Genomic DNA, 22,615 nt, shown 5'->3' with positions numbered 1-22,615 from the left:
TTATTCTTAAATTACAAAATGCAGCGGAAAATTTGGGTGGCTTGCTATAAGTAAGGAACAATTACATCGGAAATTGTGATTTGATGATCCGAATAGTACTCCTAACAAGTGGAGTACTGTACTTTTGATAAAAGTTTTGTCATCCACCAAAAATTGGCCTAAACTAAAGTCCTACCCTCCACCAAACCAAATTTTCAAACTTTAATCACTCTATCATTGCCAATTCATGAATTCCACAAAATTAACCACTTTTATAGAAAAAAAAAAGGATGATGATTGATGAAGAATGTACATTGATGGTTTTTTGTTTGATCTTCATTCTTCAAAGAGAAAGATCAAACATTATTTTTTTTTTTACAGGAGTAATGAATTCATAATACAACTCCTTGATAGCTCATTTCATACTACCTACTACTAATTCATACTAATTGTCAATTGTCTTAAATAGAAAAAAAGTAATGCCTACCAACACTGATCCGTTTCCCACCTTCGGGTGGGGCGACGACCAACTGTATAAAACGACGAGTTTGAATCTCTCTCTCCAATTCCAATTCCAATTCCAATTCCAATTCCAATTCCAAACCCTAACGACAAGTCGTAGAGAGCTCGAGCAGCAGGATCAGAGAGAGTTTCGTAGGCGTTATGGATCTGGATGAAATCACCACCGTCCGATTTGGAAGAAGAAGAAGACGAAGAAGAATCTGGATGATAGAGCTTCGCTAAGTTCCGATACGCCGCCTTAATTTCAACGGCGGAAGCGTGGCGGTTGATGCGGAGAACTTCGTATAAGCTGCCGGATTTACGCATCGGCGGAGATATTGATTGTACGGCGGCTCTACATCGGAATCGATGATTTGATGGCGTCGGCGTCGGCGGATTGTAGGGGAAATTTAGGGTCTGCATCATATAAAAAAATTATACTTGTTATATGAAAAGAAGTATAATTCTATAGATATATAGAAATAGAAGGGAGGTTTAGAAAGGAGGGGAAATAGCCAAATTGGCGGAGAAGAAGAAGGAGAGGAAATGGTGTATGAAATATGAATGATGTGTGTCACAACCTCTTTTGTGTGACTTCTCTCAGATTTATAGGACTTTGCCAGATTCTCTCTCTCTTTTTTTTTTTTTTTTTTTTTTTTTTTTTTTTTTTTTTTTGTCAAGGAATTAAGAATACTTTTATTTTTTGAAAAATGAGAATACGAAGGAGGGTACTGTAGGTAGGGGTGTACAAAAACTGGACCGGACCTGACCCGGACCTGTTGATTCAGGTCCGGTCCCGGTCCTTAAAAATCAAGGTTCCCGGTTCCGGTCCGGACCCGGTCTAAACCCGGGGTTTTCAGGTCCGGACCTGAAACCCGGAAAAATTGTAGTTTTTTTAAAAAATAAAATAAAAATAAAAATAAATCAAAAATCAAATTAACGCTGCTTGCTGCTTTGCTTGAGTGACGAACTGACGATTCTGTTCTCTTTCATTTCTAACCCTAAGTCCCTAACGGTATCACCAAGACTCCAATCTCCAAACTCCCTGGTTGTCTCCCCCTCTCCCTCACTCTCACTATCTCTCAGCCAGTCAGCCCAACGCCCACCGCCGACAGTGACACCTCCCTGCCTTCCTCACTCTCTCAGGCGAAGCCCAGGCGCCCACCGCATGAGACAGCTGCCGCGCGATTCTCCATTTCTCCGGTAAGTTTTTTTTTTTTTTAATGTAAATCTAAATTATCTAATTATGTTTGGGTATTTTGTATTCAAAATAATGAATTAAGTGTTAGAATTTATATGTTTATTCATGTTTCAATTGCTTATAATGATTGTTTGATGTTTGCATGTTGAATTTCTTTTTTTTAGTTCATTTGTTTCGAATTTATGTTTTTTTTTTTGGTTTTCTTGAGTTTAGGGTTTACGGTTTTAGGGTTTAGGGGTTAGAATTGATAAGAAGTATGGTTTAGTTTCGAATTTTTTTCGAATTTATGTTTTTTTTTTTGGTTTTTTTGAGTTTAGGGTTTAGGGTTTAGAATTGATAACAAGCATGGTTTGTCTTCGAATTTATGTTTTTTTTTTTTTGGTTTTTTTGAGTTTAGGGTTCAGGTTTTAGAATTGATCACACTATCACAGATTCACAGCCTTTGAATCTCTGTTTAAGCCAAATTTGTGTAATATTTTTGTATTGAAGATGGTTCAAGCGCTACTTTGCACACAAGATTGGCTTAGAGCTAAGGAAGTGCCAATTGTTGATGTGGAAGAAAATTTGAAAGAGTTAGAGGAAATAGAGAAAGGTAGTAATAATTTTATGTACTTGAAATTTTGTTACACCAAATTTATTATTTCATTGTTATCAATCATTAATATATTCTATATTGTATTTTATTTAGAGGTGCAACGTGGTGAATCTAACGATGTAGACGATGAAGTTGTTTTCGTGGACTCATTAGTGTGAATCACGCGATCAAAGGGAAAACAACTCGTTGGAGAATTTATGTATTTCTAGTACTTGAGACTTTGAGAGTTGAGACTTAAGAGAATTTATGTAATGTTATGAGTTTTCGTGGACTTATTTGTATTTTCGGTGGATTCAATTGTATTTTTGGTGTTTGAGAATCGGGACTTTATAGACTTTATTTAGTTTTGTGATTGATAATTTTGGTTTGTATGTAATTATTAAATTATACAACAGGTCTAAAAATCACAAAACAAGTCCATATGCAAGTCCAATAGGTTTTTTATTAAAAAAAAAAAAAAAACGAAAAAAACACAAAACAAGTCCATTCAGGTCTAAACCTGGACCGGACCTGATTTTTCAGGTCTGGCCCGGAACCGGACCTGAATCCGGTCCCCGGTCCTCATAATTACCCAATTCAGGTCCCCGGTCCAAACAGGTCTGGTCCAGGTCCGGTTCGGTTTTGGACCGGTGTACACCCCTAACTGTAGGTCATTGGATAGGTTTGCAACTTTTTCCATGTTGGCTTGTGGTGGGGTCATTGTTTTTCATTCATGTCTATTTATTGTATTCAATTCAATTGGAAGTGTTCTAGAACCTATTGTCCTTTTCATTTCCATTGTCATCTTTATTTCATACTCATCCTTCACAACCTTAGATCATGGATTATCTCCTCATCTTCCTCTTTCTTATCTCTAACCACTTTATACTAAATTTTATTTCTATTGTCTTAATGATCATTATGTTTATTCAAATTTGAGAATTACATTGTTACTTGTATAGCTATATTGCAACTCAATTTAGTAAATACATACTCATTTCATTTTAAAATACTACCTTCATTATTTATTTATTTTTTTTCGACGGAAAGCATAGAACCATTTTATTAATTAATAAGAGCTAAAACATCAGCTATTACAAACTCATGAGTCATAAGGATACTCTTCGAGCCAAACCCTAAGCCCCTCATAATTCTTGCTGACTTGAGCTTTATTAATTTTTAGTCGCAACAAAAAAATATCTCATATCTCACAAAAAAATACCCCTATGTTGCAATTAAAAGTTAACAGAGGTAGTAGAATAATGGTTAAACTTAATTTTTAAAGATTAAAGTTTGAAATATGATATGTTGTCTAATTGGGTCTAGCAAATTAAGCTCTCTGTTATCAATCCAATTTCAAACCAGTTAACAGCTCTAATGAAAACATGCTCACTCATACTCCGTAATTATTAGAAACAAAAATAGGGGTGATAGAACATTATTTTCTTACAAAGTACGAAGCCCTAATGAAGTATTTTTGAAAAGACAAAAGAAGTCAAATGGTAAAAAAATGTTAAAAAGTTATTAGTATGGCAAAATGATACAAGTAAGATAGTTTAGGCACATGAACTTTGGCAAATGGGATACATCATTCAGTACAAGCTAAGGCTTATAAAATCCATGAGCTTTAATTGCTAAACAACCGGCGCCAATTAATTTTAAAGCGGAATTACGGGCTTTTTCAGTTTGCAAATGGTTTCTAGAAGCCCATGGGCCCCACCAACATAACTCACGTGTATGGTTCTCTCGCATTTATCATAACCTTCCATACTTCCGTAACTCTAGCTCAGTATACCCAGAATCCCCAATTCCAGAACCAAGGCTTTGTACTGTGCTTACGTGATTTTTTTAGGTCTATTTATTTTTATCAACATCTCAATAATAGGCTTGACACATACACGTAACTTAAGAAAAATTATATTTTGTAGGATGGAGACCGAAGTGAAGTTAGTAATGAAAGCGTGATATAAAGATAATCAAATGCTTCTTTATTATACTCCCTCCGTTCCTAAATAATTGATATATTTGACATTTTTTCACTATTTATATACTTCGTATTAAATTTGACCATTATTTTTTTTTATTTTTTTTAGTAACGTATAAAAAAACAAATTTTATCATAATATATATTGTAATCTAAATATTTCTCGCATAAATTTGCAAAATGGTTTCATATTTTTTTTGGAACTACACCTGAGCGAAAGTGACCTAACCCGGAAAACATAATTATCTCTAAATAATGCAATGCAAATCGCAGTTACAAATCTACAATAACTATGATAAATTCAGTTAGGAGAAATCCATAATACATAGAAAATTAATTAATATCAATGTCAAAAACATAGATATTAAAAAAAGGGCTTACTTTGGTTGCCAAGTTGAGAATTAAGTCGACATTCACTTTTGTTTTGTGTGAGTGTGTGTGGTCCTTAAGGTGTTCTAGAAGACCTATAAATGTCTGAAATATGTTCCTTAAACTAAAAATACATGTCTCCCGATTACCATTCGTTGTGAGATTGCGATAGGGATATTTGGGATCACTTTAATTTGGATCACTAATACAATACTCTCACTATCTTAGCTACAATTATTTGTATTGTCCCTTTTACATCTTTTACTTTCTTTCTTTCTTTTTCCTTTTTTAAAAAAAATCAAATTCCTACTTTTCTAGTGATCATTTTTCTTACGAAATGATTCTACTTGATGTCAATTAGTATTATACTACTAGTGCTTATTATACCATATATATGAAAACTAATGAATTGAAAAAGGTTACTTTTCTTTTTTTTTTTTTTTTTTTTTTTTTTAATAAAATTAAGGAACTACAAATTAAACCCTACAATCAAGTAGTATTTGATAGGTTTGTTTAATTGTAAAAATTGTATGTTATGGCTTAAAGTTTATGGAGTAAAAAACTAGTAGTATTACTTTTTTAATTTAAAGAATCAACTTACATAAAATTTTAATCCTTCTTTTACGTCCAAGAGGCATGAAACATTAAAACCTACTTGTGGATTTATAAGGGATTAAATAAATTCATCTACGTACCTATCTAAATTTATTAAGGAAGTTACTAAACATACTACAACATAATACACTGGACCATAGGGTATGGTTAAATATGAAGCACTCCGTAACATAAGACTTCAAGTCCTAGGGGTGTGAATTGAGCAGGGGTATGGGTAAAAACCAAAAGAACAAGATTCGGATTGTATATTAACATATATCCATCACATAGCATTTTTACCAATCTAAAATTAAAGTTTTGAATTGAATTTATTGTGAGGGACATAAAAATTTTACAACACCACTAACGCAGTGAAAAGGGTTAAGAAAAGTAATATAATGTAGCATTCCCGAAGATAAGGAGTGATTATGGACAAGTGTGGCAAGCACATTACTAATTAAAATTGGAAGTGGGCTTACGGCTTTCCATAATGCCTATATAAAAACGAAGCATGTTACTAGTGAGCAAGACTTGTTACTTACGTCGAATTTTAAGGATTATCTAGGTTAAGAAAAAAAAACCGTGGTATCATGATAATGAGATGACACTAGCGAAAAATCATCATTCCAACAATATGATGATATATACCTCATTTTGTATCAAAAGAAAACAAAGAATTATTGTTGAAAATAAAATGACACATAAAGTAGAGTATCTGTTGAGTGAAGAAGATGGTTGAACAAGAGTATAGAGGTAAATAGGGATAGATAAAAATTGAGAATAATAGTAGATCGTAGAAGAGAAGTAAATGGTAGGGGTGTTGATAAAAATAGTAACGTCCTTGTTTGGGGTCATGAATATGAGTTGGATCAGGTTGAGGCTGGCTGGCTTAGCTTGGAAGCAATCATGTAAATGTAATCATCCAAATTCCATTTAAGGGAACTAAGCTTATTGGTCTTTTTCTATCTTATTGTCATTTTCGTATGTCCAGTCCTCCACTCCTCCTTCACCTGCTTCAATCTTTCTAGATCATATACTACTTGTACATCCATTACCCCTTTTCTTTACCCTTTGAAAAAAAATTAAAATTTGTATATATATGTCTTATTAATTACACAAGGATTTAATGTATTGTAGATGACTTATGATATAAAAGAAAAAAAGCAAAATGCATGCGCGTATTTGTATTTCCATGTACTTGTCTAATGTTAAGGATGAGAACATAATTAGAGAAAAAATAAAATGATGTAGATGTATAACTGAACGTGCATATTAATAATTTGAGGGGATAGATGGATAATGTAATTAGGCAGGAGATGTAATCAAGCTAGCATGGCATGTGGCTTACTGTTCAAGTGTTTCTCCAGCTCGATTTTATGTCTCATCTTATAACTCTGATTGCTTAATACTGGATGACACTGATAAGGTCCGCTACCAAATTCATTCATTATTGTGAATTGTGCATGCATCTCTTCAAAAGCAGACTAACAGTCCACATGAAATAACAATCATTCCTTTATCCACTTTTATGTACGCTAAAAGCAGCTGCAAGTATTTTTTTAAATTTATTATAATCATTATTATTTTTCTTTGGTGCGAATATAAATTATAAATGGGTGCCTGTGATCTATCGATCATATACATGCCTTCAATTTTAACCATTAGGTATTAGATATCACTGGAGTACAGTAGATATTGTTATGCACCCTTTCACTCTTTCCGTGTTCATATATGGAAATGTGTGCACATTAATCAAACCCTTAAAAGCACGGCAAAAACAATGCTAATGAGAGGAAATTGATGAAGAAAGAAATTTTCTGTTACTTTTAAACTCCTGTTTTGTCAAAATTTGCAACGCAGGTAGAATTTTTTTTTTGGCCAAGTGCTCAAATTTATGTATGAGTCAAAAGAAAACATAATTTTACGTCCCACTTCTTATATCAAAGAATCAATAATGAAAATAAATTGAACATTAAAAATAAAAAAAATGGCCTGGATGACATTTTTTTTTTTGCATGGGTGATGAATCTGATGATGCACAAGCATGAAAAAGAGGGGGCTTGGACTCCCTTGGAGTATTCTACCGGCCCATGAGCCAATCAATAATTTTAAATGTGACTTATGTGAGAGGGCCACTTTGCAATGGGAACAAAATATTGTGTGAATATGTACATGGGCCTGGACATTGTATAGCTTATAGTCACTAGTCTGATGTTAATGTGGCCCATACATTGGCCCAATGGGCCAGAAAGGATGAGTCTTGCCCCATGATCATTGTAACCCAAAAGATAACGTGTCAATAACTCAATATGCATGAGAGTCTACCTAAATCGTCATTTCGAATACAATGTTTAATTGTTAAAAATCCAACACCCCTGTCCCTCTTCCAAGTAAACTTAACTAATAGACTACAAATGAATATAAATTATTGGTCATACTATGTATAATAATTAATAAATGTTCCAATAAATTCACGAGAAAGCAAGCTCCAAGTCCAACGTACAACATATGGCAACTTAAACTAGATTAACTCGAAACCTAACTTAAGAATTGGAAATCAAACATTTATTAAAATCTAAAAATGCCATTAATGTGAGTTAGATGTAGTGATACACAAGACTAGTTTTAGCAATTATACATACACATATTCGCTCATTTTCTCTTGCAATAGCTGAAAACAATGTATAGGAAGTTTCCTTAAAAGCTACTTAAGAAACTAGAGTCCTATATCATTTCAAAGGGTATCGATATTTATAATTTTTTTATTAGGTTACGGTATGATAGAAACTAGCTATAAGGTAATACAATATTATCTATCATGTGCCATGAGTAGATTACAATCAAAGCACGATAGATAAGTGATGTAGAAATATCTAGAAACATGTAATATTATACAAGTGTAGAAAAATCTAGAGAGTGGAGAACAAGAACTATAAATATTTGGTTCTTGATAACAGTTGTGCTTGCTGCCACTACTCCCCTGAGAATTCTATCCATATTCTCAGGGATTGTACGGTAGCATGAGAAATTTGGGGAAATTTTCATGTCAACCCTGATTTTTTCTCCCACCCCATTGAGCTTTGGCTTACAAAGAATCTCAAAATGCCCCCTCCTTCGGATTTTCCAATATCCCTCCCATGGAAAACCCTCTTCTCCTTTATTATATGGAAGCTCTGGCTTCATAGAATGAAGGAGTTTTCTCTCTCTCAAAAACCACAAGACCAACTTATCCTTGAAGCCCAAGCTTTAGCCTAGGAATTTCACACTTCAAGAGATAGTAACCTGTCATCCTCAAACACCAATCTGCCCACCCTTCCTTCCTGAACACCACCAATACAAAATTGGTGGAAGCTCAACTGTGATGTCTCTTTTTCTTCGCCTTTAAAAGCAGCAGGTATAGCAGGGACTTTCAGGGATTCAAATGGTAATTGAGTACAATTGAGTACTATGTTGATCAATCTGACGCGGAGACACGACAATTGAGTACAAAATCAGGATGCCAAATCATAATGAATCATAAACATCATCTTATATTCTTATTAAGTTATTATTGGGGTATCATATTCATAATCATAATAATAAGCATAATGTGCACAAAAAAAAAAAAAAAAAAAATAAGAATCAAAATTTTGTTTAAGAACCATATTCCAAATATCCACCGAACACTTGTATTGAAAAATGTTGTATGACAGGCAGCATTCCCACGGCCCCATTAAGCAATAACTACTGCCTCCGTTAACAGTTATTTGTAACGATGTGACATTTTTCCTCTTTACTTTATTTCAAATCGTTACAAATAACTGTTAACGGGGGTAGTATATCATTTGGTCCGTCCCAATTTCTTACGACCAATTTTTATTCACTATAAACAAGCTTTTTTTTATTTGTTTTATTGAAAATTATTATACTCTCACGTCTCACGGTCTCAGTATACAAATACATAATTAAATAAAAATAAATCTGATTGATAGTTTTGATTCTCGAGTCCCCCATACTATCAGATTCTTTTTTGGTCCAACTTAACCCAACTATCTTATTATTATTGTTTATAGTGAATAAAAATTTGTAACGATGTGACATTTTTCCTCTTTACTTTATTTCAAATCGTTATAAATAACTGTTAACGGGGGTAGTATATCATTTGGTCCGTCCCAATTTCTTATGACCAATTTTTATTCACTATAAACAAGCTTTTTTTTTATTTGTTTTATTGAAAATTATTATACTCTCACGTCTCACGGTCTCAGTATACAAATACATAATTAAATAAAAATAAATCTGATTGATAGTTTTGATTCTCGAGTCCCCCATACTATCAGATTCTTTTTTGGTCCAACTTAACCCAACTATCTTATTATTATTGTTTAATACTTTCTCTATTTTTTTTACTCGACCTGTTTCTTTTATCACGTTTGTCAATGCTCAATTTTAACCATTAATAACTTTATTTCTCTATAAATAAAAATTATAAAAGTTATAAATTGTGATAATATTTATTGAGACAATTCTAACAAGATGTCACATAAATATCTTTTTCCTTACATATAATTCTCAAAATACGGTCAAAAAAGGAGTGATGAATAGTTTAAAAGTCAAAGCGGATCAAATAAAAAATAACGGAGGAAGTATTTACTTAATACTCTTAACCGTGATAAGTAGCTCATTCAAGAGCTAGAGGCTTATTAATAACTTGTTATATGATATAGGGTTGTATTTTGCTTCAAGTAGACGCATATTGTACTTCAAACAAAGTGACCAAATTTTAATTGACACGATCTAGATTGAAGTAACCAAAAACTGATGTAAAAAGGATAAATGATATAGGTGAGATTTACTCTTATGATGACTATTTAGACTTTAATCAACTACTTTGGTTAAACACTAACTAATTAAATAATTGTGTCAATTAATTTTTTATTTTATTTTTTTTACAAGCAATTGTGCCAAAAATTAATTAAATATAATATTAGTTATGCAAATTAATTTGGATGAACGCATTTGATAGTGGTGTTGAAAAGGGTAAGAACCAAAATGAAGATGACATGCACAAACTTGAGTTAAGATTATTTTTTTTTTGGAAAAAGCTAAAGTTAAGATATACTCCCTCAGTCTCTCTGTCTCATAATACATGATACAATCAACATTGTACACATGTCAATGCACTAGTTTGACTTTATTTTTATATAATTTAATATTAATAAAAATTATTTTAAAAATTATATTATGAAACTTTATATCAATACCTATCTAACAACATATTTTATGATAATATATGTTTTTAATATGTTAGTAAAAAATTATGGTCAAAGCTAATACATGAATAGTAAAAAAAATCCAACGTCTTACATATTATGTGACGGTGAGAGTAGTTTAAGTAAAAACAATGAATTGACAAATATGGTAATAGAGGACAGTGAGCGTGTACAATGGTTGATAAAATGATGGCAAATAAAGAAATGATCCCCTAAGATAATGATTTATGATTAGGAGAGGCAAAACGGATTGAGAGGTAGATATTTTCTTGGTATTTAACACATGATGTTTTCTTAATTTCCTACTTGGCTTCTTGCCTCTAGTTGTGCTTTAATGGCTTAAATTCTTAAATATTTTGTTAGAATGAAAAATCAGTTTAATTAAGCTTATTTATAGTTTGGGCCTTTGGGGTAATGTAATTAAGCTCATTTTGTTGAAAATATGATGCTTCTAGCTTGCTCCACTGTTTCAAAGTCTGTTGTCTCCAAAACATTATGAGTCGAATCATCAAGATAGAAGATGACGATTGGAGCTGGAATCAATGTTACGGCGGATAAGAAGCTGGTGGTGTTTGGGAATGAAGTGCTCTCCAATATTCATCACAACATCTTTTTAACTCATCATCACTCTGCCGGAGATTCTTCTGCTGCCGGAGCTTTCATCGGCGTTTCTTCCAATTGTCCAGGAAGCCGTCATGTCTTCCCCGTCGGCAACCTCCTGTTTGTTTTCTCAATCTTTTTTTCCTGATTTGTTTGATATTGCCGAGTTAGATTATTTTAATTCAGTACAATACAATCTATTGATTCAATTCAAGTTTGTTGATTTCGTAATCTAATTGGAGATTTTATTCGCGCAGGGGGTTGCGCTTTATGTGTGTATTCAGATTCAAATTGTGGTGGATGACTCAGAGAATGGGTGATTGTGGAAGAGACATTCCTTTTGAAACTCAATTTCTGATGGTGGAAGCCAATAACAAAACCTATGCTGTGTTTTTGCCCATTATTGAACCTAATTTTAGAGCTGTGCTCCAAGGGAACGCCCAAGACGAGCTCCAAATATGCCTTGAAAGTGGTATATAAATGTCAAACTCACTTCTTTCGTATTAGCTTTACATATCATGATGATAACACATGTAACTGTTGCCATGCCAGGGTGTCCTCAGGTTCAAAATTTTGATGGGACTCATCTGCTCTATGTGGCTGCTGGTTCTGACCCTTTTGATGTCGTCTCCAACGCTGTCAAGTAAGCTTCAAACATCCTTCTCATTAGCTTTTTACTACACTTCTGGTCTGTTTTCATGTTCCTATGTTGTTATTTTGATTGATGATGTTTGTTGCTTTGATATGCTTTATGTAAATTCTCATTCTTCTGCAGGAGTGTAGAGAGACATCTTCAGACATTCTGTCATCGCGAAAGAAAAAAGGTATCACATTATTAATTCACACTGCGTAGTTCGTGGTTGAGGTTCTACTAAAAAGTATTTCCTGATTTAAGTATAGCCTTGTGTACATCTTATTGTTGTCCTAATAGTTTCTCTGATGTAAAATGGTTCAGATGCCAGATATTCTCAACTGGTTTGGCTGGTGTACTTGGGATGCATTTTACACCAATGTTACCTCACAAGGAGTCAAGGAAGGATTACAAAGGTATTAACTATTTTACACTTCCTAAGTGCCTAGCTATGATTTGCTCGACTGGAATTGTAGATCAGTGAACTGATTGTATTCATCAATTCTTTATATTTAGTTTCGAAAAGGGTGGAGTTTCTCTAAAGTTTATTATCATTGATGACGGATGGTAATCGGTAGCCATGGATTCCGAAAGTGTTCCATGTGAAGAAGATAATTGTGCCAAGTGAGTGTTCATTCACTCTTTTATTCTTGTTCTTGTACCTATTGTGTCCTTGCTTGTCATTTGGGCATTTCAAGTGATTTGGTCTGACTGCAACTTGTTGCTTTTTAATATATATATTTTTTCTTCTTTGCAGTTTTGCTAATAGGCTGACTAATATCAAGGAGAATCACAAATTCCAGAAGAATGGTAAAGAAGGATCTAGAGTGGAGGATGGCTTCCGTGACATTATAACTGAGATTAAAGAAGATCATGCAATTAAGTATGTACAATTTCTAATTCACATCCTATCTACTCTATACTACATTTTTTTTAAGAAGCACTTATTCAGTTCTAAAATTCATTGGGGTTGTGCTGCTTTATAGGTATGTTTATGTGTGGCATGCAATAACAGGGTACTGGGGAGGTGTTAAACCTGATGTTGCTGATATGGAACATTACGAACCCAAGTTAGCCTACCCAAAAACATCCCCAGGTGTTCAATCAAATGAGCATGTGGATTATCCGGATAATTCCTTGGTAACCATGATGAAAAATGGACTTGGGCTTATGAATCCTGAAAAGGTTTTCAGCTTCTATGATGAGCTTCACTCATACCTTGCCTCAGCTGGTATTGATGGGGTGAAGGTTGACGTCCAAAGTGTCCTTGAAACACTTGGTGCTGGGCATGGTGGAAGAGTCAGTCTATCTAGAAAATATCACAGGGCCTTAGAGACTTCAATTAGCAAGAATTTCCCCGATAATGGAATAATATCTTGCATGAGCCACAACACTGATGGCTTATACAGGTACTCATCGTAGTCTTTAATTTGATCTTCTTGAAGGTCCTTTCCTCTTTCTTCTTCTTCTTTAGGATTCAGTTTCATTGGCGTTTCAGTGCCAAGCGGGCTGCAATTATTAGAGCATCTGATGATTTCTGGCCAAGAGATCCAGCATCACATACCATCCACGTTGCTTCAGTTGCATACAATACAGTTTTCCTTGGAGAGTTTATGCAGCCAGACTGGGATATGTTTCATGTAAGTTCATGCAGTGTGGTTCTTTTTTCCCTAGTCTTTCTGTTATCCTCAATTTTGTTTTGGATTGAACTTGAAATTGCAATTTTCCATGGCAGAGCTTGCACCCTATGGCTGAATACCATGGAGCAGCTCGTGCAGTCGGTGGTTGTGCAATCTATGTTAGGTATGTTATTGCATTTTGAATCAATTGAATAACAACCACTCTTTTTTATCAGTCTAGATTTTTTCCATATGACTATATTTATGATTTCCTGGTTGATTTATCCAGTGACAAACCTGGACACCATGATTTTGATTTACTGAGAAAGCTTGTACTTCCTGATGGTTCTATATTGAGGGCCAAACTGCCTGGCAGACCCACCAGGGATAGCTTGTTCACTGATCCTACTAGAGACGGTAAAAGGTAATTTGCTGCCACCTTGAGGCAAATCCTAACACATTAAACGTACGTGATCCTGTTTTCTTCTCATTGTGCTGTTTGTCTGTATTTAATGACTTTTTCCTGTGATGAAACATACTCCAGTCTTCTGAAAATATGGAACATGAATGATTACACTGGGGTGATTGGGGCTTTCAACTGCCAAGGAGCTGGCTGGTGTAAGGATGGAAAGAGAAATGTAGTCCACGACGAACAACCTGATGCAGTTACTGATGTCATTAGAGCTCGTGATGTAAATTATCTTAATAAGATTGTTGATGCTGGATGGAATGGAGATTGTGTTGTATATAGTCATCTTAGAGGTACGTCTTTTAGAGAAATCAGTTTCATGGTTTACTTCAGAGTTGTAGAAGTCAAATTAATTGGTGAAATGTTGAAGATGGCTTATGCAATTCTACTTCAAATAATTTTATTGCAGGAGAGGTTGTTTATCTTCCTGAAAATGCATCACTTCCTGTCACATTGAAGGCCAAAGAATATGAAGTTTTCACAGTGGTTCCTGCAAAGCAGCTGTCAAATGGTGTCATTTTTGCCCCAATTGGGCTGACTAAAATGTTTAACTCTGGAGGTGCAGTTAAGGCCTTACAGTATGAGGCAGAAGGAAACGCTGTTATTAGCCTGAAAGTTCGCGGTTGTGGTGCATTTGGGGCATATTCCTCAATCCCACCAAAGAAGATTTGCGTAGATGATGAAGAAATAGATTTTGATTACGAGAAGGCCTCTGGGTTACTGACCTTAACATTAAGAACTCCTGAAAAGGAATTGTACCTCTGGAATATCAGAATTGAATTGTAAACGAAAAAATATGAAAAATTTATGTACTCAGCATTACATACACGACGGGAGATCTTCATGTTGCTCCTGGGAAATCAGTTTTCCACGAAAAAAAATTGGATGATGAGATCTAATCAGCTAAAACTTTGTTGTGGATGCTGCTAGATTATGCAATGGACGATGAATTTCTTCAAGGACAGCATCAGGTTAGATTATAATGCCAGGTTCAATAAGTTGCAACATCTGCTAGTTAGGTAATTGGTATGAAGCAAACCCTATTTGCTACTAGATCGATCAAAGGGTCAATTCAAGAAATCATTGTACATCGAATTTGCCTGAGTTATTATACGAGTAACTTGTTCTTGTTGTTCTTAATCTTTCCGATTCTGACATGATCTAAACCTTGCATAGAAGAGTGTATGCACATCTTATTTGCATCTTAATAGCTAGAAGGATATTTTACAGTGTTCCCTGGAATTGAAAATAAATACTGAAGTGAGGGTATTTTTCCGTTAATACTTGGTATATAAGAATAAACATATCATATAGTAGGATTTAGTTAAATTGTTGTTAATGTATGCTGGTGTACACAAAGTTTGAAGTTATTATTATAATAAACTATTGCATTTTTATTCAAATAAGTTGTCAAAATAAATTTAGCCAAAGTAATTACTAATTAGGAGCAACATAGGATCAAATAAAAAGCTCTGGAAAGTAAAAGACAAGGGAGCATGCATAAAAGGGGTGCGTTAGATGCCACGTATACAGGGTTAAATGACACGGAGACCTGCGAGGCATTCAGCTATGCATGTTTGTGTATACCACTTGTCACTTACAAAGGCCTATTATATTCATTATATCATAAAATAAATAAATATTCAAGGGTTGCTGCGTTAGTTTTTAGCTGAAACTTACATGCATCAAGCCACCAACTCACAAGTATATGCTAACTTGGTAGTATTTAGTTACTTGTGAGAGTTTGTTTGTTACAAGAAAGAAACCAAAAGTAATATGGAAATGGCAAGTGATGAACAAAGGATGATACCAATTAGTAGTAGCAGTACTAGTAATAGTTATGATGAAGACAAGACAGCATTTGGGTGGTTAAGAAGAGTGGTTGGTGCGACGGCGGCAGCGGTGGTGGTAGGAGGTCCACTGTTGGTGGTAATGGGGATAACAATGGCAGTAACACTGAGTCTGACAGTGATTGGGTTCCCAATCATGGTTATATGTAGTCCTCTGTTGATAATACCAACTTTCATTTTGGTCACTTGTATTGCAGGCTTTTCTCTTGCAGCTGTCATGGCTTTGGCTGGCATTTCTACCTTAAATTGGGTGTTTCGCTCCATCCGCCATCGCCTTTACATACATGGTCACCACCAGTACGGTGCTGGGAAAGCAGAAGATACTGTGATGACAAAGGAGGAAGAGGAGGACGACGAGGGCGTGTATGCGGCTGCGGCTGCAGAGTATCTGCAGCAAAAACAGCATGGGAGGGACGAGGAGGAGGAAACAGTTGGCAACAAGGATGGAGATAAAGATAGTGAAGGTGGTGAAGAAGGTATTTTGGAGAAACCGAAAGAGGATGTGACCCCTGACTTTGCAACTCCTTCTACGGCTGCTACTGTTACTGATGCTGATACTACAGAAAAGAAACAACAAGCGCAGAAGGTTAAGAAGACAAAAACTCCCAAAAAGAAGTAAGGGGAATCAAGGGCTATATGTCGGTTACAGTTTGGTAATTTGGTTGATTGGAATATGATCGAGTTTTTGTTTTCTTCAATTGGAATATGAGTTTTTGTTTTCTTTGTTGTCAATTGTTTATCCACCTTAATTGACAATCGTCACTTATGTTTTACTTTGGTGTTTTGATAATGCAAGTAAATAACTGGTTGAATTTTTTTGATAATTTGAAAAAATATATCAAGCAATAAGCGCCTCGTATTGTGTTTGTGTTTGTGTTTGACAATTCATATTCTACTCCACCGATGATTGTCCTAATTTTGTTTAGGTGAATGAAGTCGCTAATTTTGTAGTGTATTTTGATGCTTATATTATGCGGAAAGTCCAAGATGACAATTTATATATGTGCATTCCAATTCCAACAATTAGCAAAATGCCATTCACAAATATCTAATGAAACAAGACGATTTGTGTACTCTGTCACACTTCCTCCTTTTTGTTTTAATTTCAATTTGTACACCGAGTATTTAAATACAAGGTAGTTAAAAATGTTCCCTTCTACCATGAGAAGTATAATTTCCGCATTGCTAGTTTATCATATTGCATGTTAGAGTATATAAATTAATCTTGGGTTTTAACCATCTGTTTGGCTTAGGCTTATATTTGAGTTAGTTGCCGAATTTCCAACCCTGCATATGTAATTATATTTATACTTTTAACGTTTTAAAACAAGATAAGAACTAACAAACAGTAAAAAATTTAGGCCAAGGCAGACAGCAGTAAAAGAGACGACGAAGAGCAGTAAAACTTTGACTAATACGTAGTATATGCAATGGCATCTTGAATTCTGATGGATCAGATGCGTTGAGACCAGAGTAGAGTAGTACGTATGTAGATAGGACCATTAATTATTACGAGTACATGCTCAATTATGGACCGTGCAGTGAGATCGGAGATTGAGACTTATCACCAACTACACTCCCAAGTTGCAAGCCCATACTAGTTATATTTGTATGATTAATAATGGCCTTAAGCCCTTAACTAATAACCCTGCCTCTATACTGTTACACACCTTAGATAGTTTCATATCACTACTTCTGAGTGCAGATTGCTGAGTAAATCCAACTTTTACCAAATTATTATACCAGGAATTTTATTGATCGGATGGCAAATAACACTTCTCTAGAGATATCTTCCACTTCCACCTTCACCTTCTCTTATGATTGTGATGATGATGCTAGAAAGAGAGTCGGTAATAATCTTACAATCCAATCCCACTTATTTCTATGCATAATATTTCAACTGTCCTGAGTACCTGCCTTCAGTACTGTCTTTTAAGTCTGCAATTATCCTCAACTTAACAGGAACTCTGTGGACGAGCATTGCTCATATAATAACGGCTGTTATCGGATCCGGTGTTCTTTCCTTGGCATGGAGTACCTCCCAACTAGGATGGGTTGTTGGCCCGCTTTCTTTGCTCTGCTTTGCATTCGTTACTTACGTATCTGCATCACTCCTATCTGACTGTTACAGGTCTCCCAACCCTGTAACTGGTGTCCGCAACTCATCCTACATGGATGCTGTTTCAACCATACTTGGTATCCAAATATATACCCTACCTCATCCAAACCTTTTTACCAAAAAAAAAAAGTGCTAGTTGTTTCCATTTTACATTTTTACTATACCATCTGCATACTGAACTACTAATGCATCAGCAGGAAGTGTGAAACTTTTATTAATCTGCAAGCTAAGTGCATTGATTGTCTTTAAGTGACTGTACAGGAAGGAAACAGCTATGGTTCTGTGGTTTTCTACAATATCTAAGCTTGTATGGTGCCGCTGTTGCGTATGTAATCACTACTTCAATCAGCATCAGGTATACAAATAATCAGGGGCACAACACTCCTTACTTTCCTAATTTTAACTGAGCTAACGTATAGTCTTTTCATGCTTAGGGACAACCTTTTCTTTTTTCTTTTTAGATCAATTTCCTTGGTCAGAAGCAAGGGGGATAGAGCTATGAATCATTGAAAAAGGATGTTTTATATTTATTAGCTTAATTGTTAGTTCATTGGTACAGAATCAGTCTAATTAAGCAAGCTAGTCTATCCTCTTCTGAGTCTCTGATCCACTTGAATAAAATCCAATGATACAGAGCTATTCAAAAATCAAACTGCTACCATAAAGAAGGGCACCAAGCATCTTGTTCTTATGGAGATGGCATTTACATGCTGCTGTTTGGATGTGTTCAGATCATAATGTCTCAGATACCTGATTTCCACAACATGAAATGGCTTTCTATCTTGGCTGCCATCATGTCATTTGCCTACTCAACCATTGGATCGGGGCTCGGCTTTGCTACCGTGATTGGTAATCAATCCCATATATTTCATTGATCTTTTATTACTACGTACAGTAGCTGGCTTTCCTACTCACAGACATTGCTAAATTGCTCTCATATTAATTTCATGGAAAGTGCAGGAAATAGAGCAATTAAGGGAAGTATTAGTGGAGTTCCAGCTAGTTCTACTCTTAAGAAATTGAGCTTATCATTTCAAGCAATTGGAGACATTGCTTTTGCCTACCCCTATGCAATCATTGTTCTAGAAATTCAGGTTGATTTGTACCTGATTAGTGTCTAAAATGAAGGAATATATGTTTTTTGCTAATTAATGAGATGTAGTACTGTGGGTTGGGAGTGTAGGACACATTGAAGTCCCCTCCACCGGAAAATCAAACAATGAAGAAGGCCTCAATGGCAGCTGTCTTGATCACCACCTTCTTCTACCTCACTTGTGGATGCTTTGGTTATGCAGCCTTCGGGAATGATACACCTGGTAATATTATGACAGGGTTTGGATTCTATGAACCTTATTGGCTCATTGACTTTGCCAACGCCTGTATAGTTGTTCATCTTGTCGGAGGATATCAGGTACGTAATTAGTACTTTTTATTGAAATTCTGTATATCAGCTATACATATGATATAACACTAATGTGATAGAATTATGGCAATGATCAAGAACTCTAAAGAGAGATTCAGTTGTCTGTGGTATGTTGTAGGTTTATAGTCAACCAGTATTTGCATTTGTGGAAAGAGGGCTTGCTAAAAAGTTTCCCAATAGCGGGTTTGTGAATGATTTCCATTCAGTGAAGCTGCCGCTGTTGGCCACTGATGTTCAAGTGAGCCTACTCAGACTGTGTTTCAGAACGGCTTATGTTGCATCAACAACAGGGATAGCAATGACATTCCCGTTCTTCAACCAGATTTTGGGGTTGCTGGGGGCCATAGGTTTTTGGCCCTTGGCCATATATTTCCCAGTAGAAATGTACATTGTCCAGAAAAAGATGAATGTTTGGACAACAAAGGGTATCTTACTCCGAACATTTAGTGTTATTTGCTTACTGGTTAGTGTAGTTGCATTAGTTGGATCAGTGGAAGGGCTTGTGAGTGCCAAATTAGAATGAAGACAGCGGTTGCATTCTCATCTATCTATCTATACATTAACCCGTTCTCCATAATGTAAACACTTTGGTAACAATGAGAATTAACTCGACTAATTGAGAAGAATTTATTTAAGTAAAACACAAAGAAAAAGATTGTTATTCATCTTGATTATCATAGGGATGTACCATGTACTTGTTCATCTTATCCCTTATTTATCATTGTGATAACTTCGAGTGGGTATACTTTATAGATGGTGTCATTAATTTATCATGGGAAAATTATGTATGTATCATTAATGGTATATAGATCACAACTTGTATTCGTAGATCAACTAAATATATTTCTTTGATTTTTGTCGTGATTTGCAAAAGACAAAACCTGTACGGAATATAAAATTAGCAGCACCAAAAAATATGAAATACTCCGTAGTACTCTGTCTAAAGGCAATTCTTGAAGTCTGTATGGTGGAAGAAAGGTTGAGATTATTAAACGACAGACATTTGTGCTATAATGGATGGCTGGAATCATAATGGAAAGCAATGGACAACTGAAAAAACTGGAATACTTGACTTGCTTCTACAAGTGTCGATGAAATAAAGGTGAGTACTAGAATAATAAGAATAGTCGCTAACAAACGTAACTCATTGAAACAAAAATAATACACGTAACTAAAATCTAACCCTATCATTGGAGAGAGACATTGATACGAGTTCATTGAGTTGTGTTTCCTGCTTTCACCAGAATTCTAGAGTTCTCCGGAAAAAAAAACGAGTGATTTCCTTTTCTAGCAATTGATCCAAAGGCCTATTCCTAACAGAAAGCAACTCCATTCATATTCTCAACAAAATCTGATCGAATGGGAGAAGATGGAGATAGTAAAAACACCCCTTTATTACTCCAACAATCATCCGGAACACGACAAGGAGGACGACATCCCCACAAGAGGACTGGTAAATATTTTATCATCTTTGAAGGATTTGCATATATATCATCAAGTATTTATCTTTCGAAAAAAAAATTGCAGGGACATTATGGTCTGCAGTAGCACACATAATAACAGGAGTGATCGGGTCAGGAGTACTATCTTTGGCATGGAGTTTGAGTCAGTTAGGTTGGATAGCAGGTCCCATTGCAATGCTCGTGTTCGCTTTCATTACACTCCTTTCTGCATTTCTCCTATGTAACTGTTACTGGTCTCCTGACCCTGAACACGGCCCTGTCCGAAATCCGTCTTACCTTGAAGCTGTTTACTCTAATTTGGGAGAAACCAGGGCTTGGCTATGCGGTTTCTTTGTTCATATTAACTTATATGGGATTGGAATTGCTTATACTATCACTTCTGCTATCAGCATCAGGTACTAAGCTTCTTTACTTGTTACATTAACATACATACTGTACAGCTTTTCTGTTTCTCAAGTATCATCTTACTGTTATGTGTACCTGTCTTCATCTTAATTGGCAGAGCAATACAGGAATCAAACTGTTATCACAAGCAAGGGCATCAGGCAGCCTGCAATTTTGGGGATGCCTATTACATGTTAATCTTTGGCTTTGTACAGATTTTTATGTCACAGATACCAAATATGCATGACATTAAATGGGTTTCACTAGTTGCTGCTATCATGTCTTTCACCTATTCCCTCATTGTACTCGGACTTGGAATCGCTCGTGTTATTGGTACTTATACTACCACACAACTTTGTACATGCTAGTATTTCTGAAATACTGTGAAGAATTCTTCGTTGTAAATTTGTGCTTTAGTAATGTGCAAGTATCATTTATTTTTTGAACTGTTAATTGCTCCAGAAAATGGTATGATTAAGGGGAGCATAGAAGGAATACCCACCGCAACTGTCATGGAAAAAGTATGGCTGGTTGCACAAGGAGTAGGTGATATAGCATTTGCCTACCCATACTCCTTGATTCTTATTGAGATTCAGGTGTGTTAGTTTTACCCCCCCCCCCTTCCTTTTTTTTTTGTCCTGAAATATGTTTGATATAATGATATGTGAGGTATAAGAAGTATAATAAAAGGCTTGAACAAAAGTTTAACTCTTTTGGATCTGATTTGAATTCAAGGATACTCTGAAATCTCCCCCGTCAGAAAACGAGACCATGAAGAAGGCTTCCACAATCTCTGTTGCATTGACCACCTTCTTTTATCTCCTTTGTGGAGGATTTGGTTATGCTGCTTTCGGAGTTGATACTCCCGGGAATCTTATGACAGGATTCTATGAGCCATACTGGCTGATTGACATTGCTAATGCTTGCATTGTTCTTCATCTAGTTGGAGGATATCAGGTATATTACATTCCAAGTTTTTAAATTACCTACTTAAATTTATCAGATATTGATCATATAATTGCATTATCTGCCTTTGTAGGTATTCAGCCAGCCACTCTTTGCAGCTGTTGATAGATGGTTTGCTCAGAAATTCCCTGACAATGAATTTCTCCACCATTCACACACATTGAAGCTTCCACTGTTGCCACCTCTTAGAGTGAACCTTTACAGGCTGTGTATTCGAACAGCTTATGTTGCATCCACTACCATCCTAGCAGTAGCATTCCCTTATTTCAACCAAGTCTTGGGGATCCTTGGAGCTCTCATCTTTTGGCCTCTGTCAATCTATTTCCCCGTCGAGATGTACTTGAAGCAGAGAAATATTGAAGCATGGACAGGATGGTGGATTGCTCTAAGAACTTTCTCATATGTTTGCTTAGTGGTTACAATATTTGCTCTATCAGGATCGATTGGTGGTCTTGTAAATGCAAAATTAAGTTAAGAGTTACCTTAGTAGTGATCAGTGAAAGGAAACACTGGAAGATTTGCTTGCATTGTTGATAGATGGTTTGCTCAGAAATTCCCTGACAATGAATTAAGTAGAGGACTGCTATTCACTTCATACCATGCAACACTTGTACTCCTAAGCGACAAATAATAGGCA

At 35.3% G+C, this 22,615-nt stretch overlaps 4 protein-coding genes across 5 annotated transcripts; 3 read left to right on the top strand and 1 right to left on the bottom strand.

Moving 5' to 3' along the window:
* Nucleotides 1-462: 462 nt before the first annotated feature.
* On the bottom strand, nt 463-807 carry LOC110711033 (chaperone protein dnaJ 11, chloroplastic-like). The gene has a single exon (XM_021889405.1). The coding sequence runs from the start codon at nt 805-807 to the stop codon at nt 463-465; it is 345 nt and encodes a 114-aa protein (XP_021745097.1).
* Nucleotides 808-10,672: 9,865 nt separating this feature from the next.
* LOC110710988 (probable galactinol--sucrose galactosyltransferase 1) lies at nt 10,673-15,054 on the top strand. Its single transcript, XM_021889345.1, is given in 13 exon segments — nt 10,673-11,174; nt 11,312-11,526; nt 11,607-11,697; nt 11,830-11,878; nt 12,010-12,101; nt 12,202-12,309; nt 12,443-12,568; nt 12,672-13,094; nt 13,184-13,325; nt 13,421-13,488; nt 13,594-13,728; nt 13,849-14,066; nt 14,183-15,054. Coding segments are annotated over 13 exon segments (2,244 nt in total). The 5' UTR covers nt 10,673-10,974; the 3' UTR covers nt 14,560-15,054.
* A 2,192-nt stretch (nt 15,055-17,246) lies between these two features.
* Nucleotides 17,247-19,806, top strand: LOC110711028 (probable amino acid permease 7). 2 transcript variants are annotated; one of them, XM_021889398.1, is made up of 7 exons: nt 17,247-17,473; nt 17,586-17,819; nt 18,004-18,097; nt 18,377-18,591; nt 18,703-18,836; nt 18,926-19,153; nt 19,284-19,806. In XM_021889398.1, exons 1-7 carry the CDS (start codon nt 17,386-17,388, stop codon nt 19,686-19,688), a joined length of 1,398 nt encoding a protein of 465 aa, XP_021745090.1. In that variant the 5' UTR covers nt 17,247-17,385; the 3' UTR covers nt 19,689-19,806. The 2 variants fall into 2 exon arrangements, with proteins under 2 accessions (XP_021745090.1, XP_021745091.1); XM_021889399.1 differs by having other exon boundaries at nt 19,264-19,460.
* Nucleotides 19,807-19,938: 132 nt separating this feature from the next.
* Nucleotides 19,939-22,573, top strand: LOC110711029 (probable amino acid permease 7). Its single transcript, XM_021889400.1, has 7 exons — nt 19,939-20,267; nt 20,486-20,618; nt 20,693-21,023; nt 21,131-21,345; nt 21,475-21,608; nt 21,748-21,969; nt 22,052-22,573. Exons 2-7 carry the CDS (start codon nt 20,525-20,527, stop codon nt 22,451-22,453), a joined length of 1,398 nt encoding a protein of 465 aa, XP_021745092.1. The 5' UTR covers nt 19,939-20,267; nt 20,486-20,524; the 3' UTR covers nt 22,454-22,573.
* Nucleotides 22,574-22,615: the final 42 nt, after the last annotated feature.

Source organism: Chenopodium quinoa, unplaced genomic scaffold, assembly GCF_001683475.1.
Source record: "Chenopodium quinoa cultivar QQ74 unplaced genomic scaffold, ASM168347v1, whole genome shotgun sequence".
Taxonomy (NCBI): Eukaryota; Viridiplantae; Streptophyta; class Magnoliopsida; order Caryophyllales; family Amaranthaceae; genus Chenopodium; species Chenopodium quinoa.
Note: the sequence above shows the minus strand (reverse complement) of the source record. Positions and strands in the feature narration are given on the sequence as shown.